General features: G+C 56.2%; 1 protein-coding gene across 1 annotated transcript; it reads right to left on the reverse strand.

The window, feature by feature from the left end:
- Positions 1-1,504: 1,504 nt before the first annotated feature.
- MCHR1 (melanin concentrating hormone receptor 1) lies at positions 1,505-4,741 on the reverse strand. Its single transcript, XM_044226855.1, has 2 exons — positions 4,635-4,741; positions 1,505-3,375 (listed from the first exon to the last, which is right to left on the reverse strand). The coding sequence occupies exons 1-2, from the start codon at positions 4,714-4,716 to the stop codon at positions 2,396-2,398; spliced, it is 1,062 nt and encodes a 353-aa protein (XP_044082790.1). The 5' UTR covers positions 4,717-4,741; the 3' UTR covers positions 1,505-2,395.
- Between the last annotated feature and the right edge of the window lie 361 nt (positions 4,742-5,102).

Raw genomic sequence — 5,102 nt, forward strand, 5'->3', positions numbered from 1 at the left:
TCCAGTGGCACCTGCAGGGTGGGGCTGGAGAAGGATGTGTTGCCCTACGCCCATTCTAATCTCCTTGCCTCCCTTCCTTCTGCATTCCCCCCTCTTCCTCTCGACTTCTCCAACTCTCCCCCAATCCTCTCCCCTCCAACCTGTTTACATTTCCACCCACTCACTTTGTCTCAACCTACTTTGCTTCAGTGTCAGTTTTCAGTTGAGGTTGAGAACTGAAGGAAGGGGTGTTCCCCTCTCTAGGGGTTGTGGGGTGGGGTGGGGGGCCTCCTTAGCCTGTCCCCTGCATTTCCTGAGAGAGGCCACCTGACCTATTTCATCTCCCAGACTCCTTGAAGGGGAGGGGGAGTGGACAGACCCCCAGGAAGCCTTTCACAGGCAAACCAGGTGCAAGAAACCCTCCTTTTCTGGAACAAGTAGGTAGGAGCTGCCTCGAGGCTTCCCTAAGAATCTTTTTTCTTTTGTTGGATGTGCATCTGAAATAGATTGGGAGCTTACCTGCGGCAGCTAGAGACCCCACTGTGAGTGAGTAGGGCAAACTAAGGGGTTGGGTTCTTGCCCCCCCTCCCCACGCTACAGAGGTGGAGGGGAACACAAGCCTCCAAATACTACAGCTCATGATCACAATAAAAAAGAGCTGCCCGGGGTTCCTGGGTGGCGCAGTCCCTGCTGACTCTTGGTTTCAGCTCAGGTCATGATCTTGGGGTTATGGGATCGAACACTGCATTGGGGTATGGTCCACTTAAGGCTCTCTCTCCCTCTCACTCTGCCCCTCCACCTCTCTCTCTCTCTCTTTCTCTCTCTCTCTCTCTCTCTCTCTCTCAAATACATAACATCTTAAAGAAAAAAAATAATAAAAAGAGCTGGTCTGGTCGTGAACGGAAGTTTGCTAAGCCGCCTACCTGCTGCAACTCCTCAGTGAAAAATAACCAGCAAGAAATTACGGATGCATCTGAACAAGTTGGGAGCTCACGATTTGTTGTCACTGTCTCAACGATTTGTTGTCACTGGCTCAACGTCTGCTGTGTGGTTTGCCCCTGGACTCCTGGTTCCCAGCTCCTCTCAGTGAAGAAACTTGAGAAGCAGCAGCCTTGCCTGCCGCCCAGTGGCCCATCTGTCATCTTCCCGATCTTGGCAGCAGCAGGAGGCAGGTTCAGGCCGCCCCAGAAGCCAGCCCCGACTGGTGACTCAGCGGGGGAGGTGGCGGGTGGGACTTGGGGCCTGAGGGGCCAGCACGGATGACACGACCCAAGTGCTTTGGAGCAGAGGACAGGAAGCTGAGTCCTGAGCCCAAGACGAGCAGCAGAACTGCAATCTATGAGTTCACGTTAATTCCATTTGTGGGGCTGAACCCTTCCTGTGGGTTTAGCCTCCCCAGCTTCTTGCTTTCTAAGACGCAGCTTGACCGAGGTCTAGGTTCCACAGCCAAGTGACCCCCTTTCCCTTTTCGGCCACTCACCCCCACCCCCAAGCCCAAGCAGTTCTGCAGGAGCATTCAAAGAGATGTGGGTAGAGATTTTCCTTTATTCGTTTTTATTTTGGAGAGGAAGGGCTGGAGCAAAAAAGATGATACTAACGCAGCAGGCATCACAATGACCCTTGCACATGCAGGGCGCTGACGGACACTCACTCTAGATCTGGTGATTAACAAATGTGCCTCATGACGACAATGTCCCCACAGCTGCAAAAGCCCCCTTGCTCCTCCCCATTTTTCTTAATTTTAAGACTCCTGTGCATACCCACCCAGTTAGCCTTGTCATTCTCAGTGAGTGATTCTCCTACAAATTGGGTTTTTACTCCTGTGGGCGCAGAGCCCTGCCCCACACCCCCCCAAAATTAAGCATGCATCCCCTAGAGACACAGGCAGATTGACAGGATGCTGGAACACAGAGAGGTGGCATGCTTCATTTCTCAGCATCCTCCAGCGTGGGAGAAAGGCTGCCCTCCATCACACCAGTGAAAGATGGGAAAGAATGTTGAGGCCATACCACTTTCCCATCTCCGCAGGACCCTGTTGTAGGCCCCCCCACTCACACCCTGGCCTTCCCAGATCTCGAATTAACCAGCAGTTGGGAAAAAAAAATCTGTGGGAGCTACAAGATGTAGGGCTCAGCTGAGCATTTAAAACAAAATTTTCTTCTTGCTCGGTTTCTGTTCAATCCAAAGGTCTCTTCCTACTCTCCCAAGGGGATTTCTGATGCTTGAAGCCCCCAGATCTGGCTCCCAGCCTCCCCAGCAATTTGTGGACCCCGTGGAATGATTTAGTAGCCGCAACCCCTCACCACCCAGCCTCCTTGCATTCTCCCAGAGGGGTCTTTGGTTTTTCTCAGTGTCTCTCCCCACCAGTCTGCTGTGCTGTCCTGACTTGGAGGCGCCTGGGGCAGCAGGAGAAGGGTCAGGTGCCTTTGCTTTCTGTCCTCTCCTCATCGGCTGTCTGGGCGTTGCTGATGGCTCGAAGCTGTCCCTGGGCAGCTGGCTTCACCGACAGGACCAAGCGTTTGCGGAATGTCTCACAGAGCACGATGTATACAAAGGGGTTGAGGCAGCTGTTGGCATAGCCCAAGCTGATGGCGGCGTTGTACAGGTAGACAAAGGTGAGGGTTGGGCGGCTGATGGACAGCTGGGTCAGCTGGAGCACATAGTAGGGAGCCCAGCACACAAAGAAGACCAGGCAGATGGCGATGGCCGTTCGAGTCACCCTCTTGGTCCGCAGCCGGATGCTGCGTTGAGAGGCAGGAGCTACAGAGGACGTCATGCGCTGCAGGATCCTCACGTACGCGGCAGTGATGACCACGAAGGGCAGGGCAAAGGCCAGGAAGAACTGGTACAGGGTGAACCAGTAAAGGTCAGTGTCTGGGTTGGGCAGGCGGATGCCGCAGCCCACCGTGCCCCCCGGGAAGGGGATGAGCCTAGCGTAGAGCCACACGGGGGTGATGCTGATGAAGGAGAGGGCCCACAGGAGGCAGATCACCAGGGTGGCCACAGAGGGCTTCCGGAACTTGGTGGAAGAGATGGGGTGGACAGTGGCCAGGTAGCGGTCAATGGCCATGGCCGTCAGGATGTAGGTGCTTGTGAACTGACTGTTGGCGTCCATGGCCGTGATCAATGTGCACATGGTTTCTCCAAAGTGCCAGACGCCATTGCCCATGAGCTGGTGGATCATGAAGGGCATGCCCAGGAGAAAGAGGAGGTCCACCACCGAGAGGTTGATGATGAAGATGTCGGGGACGTTGCTGCACCAGTGCAGTTTGGACTTCTTCACCACCGCGAAGATGACCGTGGAGTTCCCGATGATGCCCAGGAGGCAGATGGTGCCGAACACGGAAGGCATGATGATGTTGATGTAGGAGACACTCCCTGTGCGAGGAGGTGGCCCTGGGGACAAAAGGCGTAAATGTTGACCCTTTGACATGGACTCGCCTCTAAGGGCTGACATCATCCCGGTGTGCTCAGCCTCCAGCGATGACATGCTTGCCTACCTCTCTTCTTTCCATCTCAGCTCAGGGCTCACCGTTCATCTGGAACCCTTCCCTACCAATCCCGCTCCCCACACTGCTGCTGATCCCAGATTCTCCCACACCACCTGTTCGTTGAGGGACCCAGTCCTCTACTTCCTGCATTTTCTCAGAAGGCACAGAATCAAGTACCACAGCTGTCTGCAGAGAATTACTCTGTGGGCTCGCGGGCTTCACCAGGAAACCTCGTCGACATAGCCAGAAGGGCATGAACGTGTGTGTCGTGTGTGCGCGCATGCGGGAAAGCAACCGCATGCATGGACGGGCGCATGCATGTGTTTTTTCTTCTTCTGCCTGCAGTCCTGATCATCTCATTTTAGAAATCACTGATTGGGAGCCGTGGGCTGATTCCTAGGCGTAACTGTGGGCTACCGTCTTGCGGAGGGAGGCTTTTGCCCATCAGGCCCGCAGCCCTCCCTCCCTTCTTCTGGGTTCCTGTGGGGGAATTCCTTGGTCTGTATCATCTGAGCCTGGGCTTCCCAAGCAAGCAGAGACTGAAGCTGTGTGTTGCAGCCTTGCCGCCCGAGAATTTTCTGCACACAAGCCTTTCCTCTTTTTCCTTCTTTTCCTCCTTCAGTGCTAGAATTTCAGGGCATCTCAGCTCTGGAAATGTCAGGAACCTTCATTCACCCGGAAAGTTAATCCCCCTCAAGGCTCTGTGAGTTAGCCCTTCCCCGGGGCCTTTCCCAGGGGTCAGGAAGGATGCTTCAGATCCCATTACTGCAGTTTCAGTAAAAACACCAGGGGATCCGTGAATGAGTGAGCTTCCCCTCTCTCCTCGCATACCATCCTCTGGCTTCTCCTGCTTGCTTTTCCAGCTTGGAATTTTTTTCTACAAAGCATTTGGAACTCCTGGGTGAGTCTTCCCCTGTCTCCGTCACCAGCGGGCCACCATCCCCTGCCACTTCTGAACGCACCTTTGCCCTCTTCTCTGCCCCCGCCCCAGCTGCCCCTGCCTGCCCCGCCCCCTTGCCTTCCCCTCCCGACAAAGCGGACTGCAGGTCTCCTCCCCAAGAACTGTAATAAAGTTTCCGGAGCAGTTTGGCTCAGAGGTGAAACCTTCCCATTACCCACCCCCCCGGCGCAGGGGAGGGAGGACTCCCCTCCAGCACTACTCACCGGCCGAGGTGAGGTTATCGGGGCCATCCGAGGTGTTGCTGGAATTGGGGCCAGTGGGCAGCAGCGAGGCTCCCAGGTCCATCCTGCCGCTGCCCGTCGCCTGCTCGCCCGTCCACCCACGCAGGCTGCGGCAGCGCCGCCCGCCCGTCCCGGAGCACGAGCCCCGCAGTCCGGAAGGGGGTCTTCCTGGCGCTGTGGCAGCGTCTGCCGCCTCCAAGCCCCGCTTCTCTCCCCACTCCCTCCTTCCCCGGCTCCCACTGACATCACCTAGACACATTAACATTCGGAAGCAGATGCACATTAACCTCTTCAGTCCCGAGCAGCCGCTCCCCGCTTCCGACTGCCCGCGCAGCCCAGGGGCCTCGGGGAAGCCAGCGGGAGCCGGGCTCAGGCAACCCCATCAGGGAGGGGGCTTCCTTCCCACGTGCTCGTGTGCTCCCAGGAGCTCGCTGCATGTGAGGATCCAGG

This window comes from Neovison vison, chromosome 12 (genome assembly GCF_020171115.1).
Source record: "Neovison vison isolate M4711 chromosome 12, ASM_NN_V1, whole genome shotgun sequence".
In the NCBI taxonomy this organism is placed as follows: Eukaryota; Metazoa; Chordata; class Mammalia; order Carnivora; family Mustelidae; genus Neogale; species Neogale vison.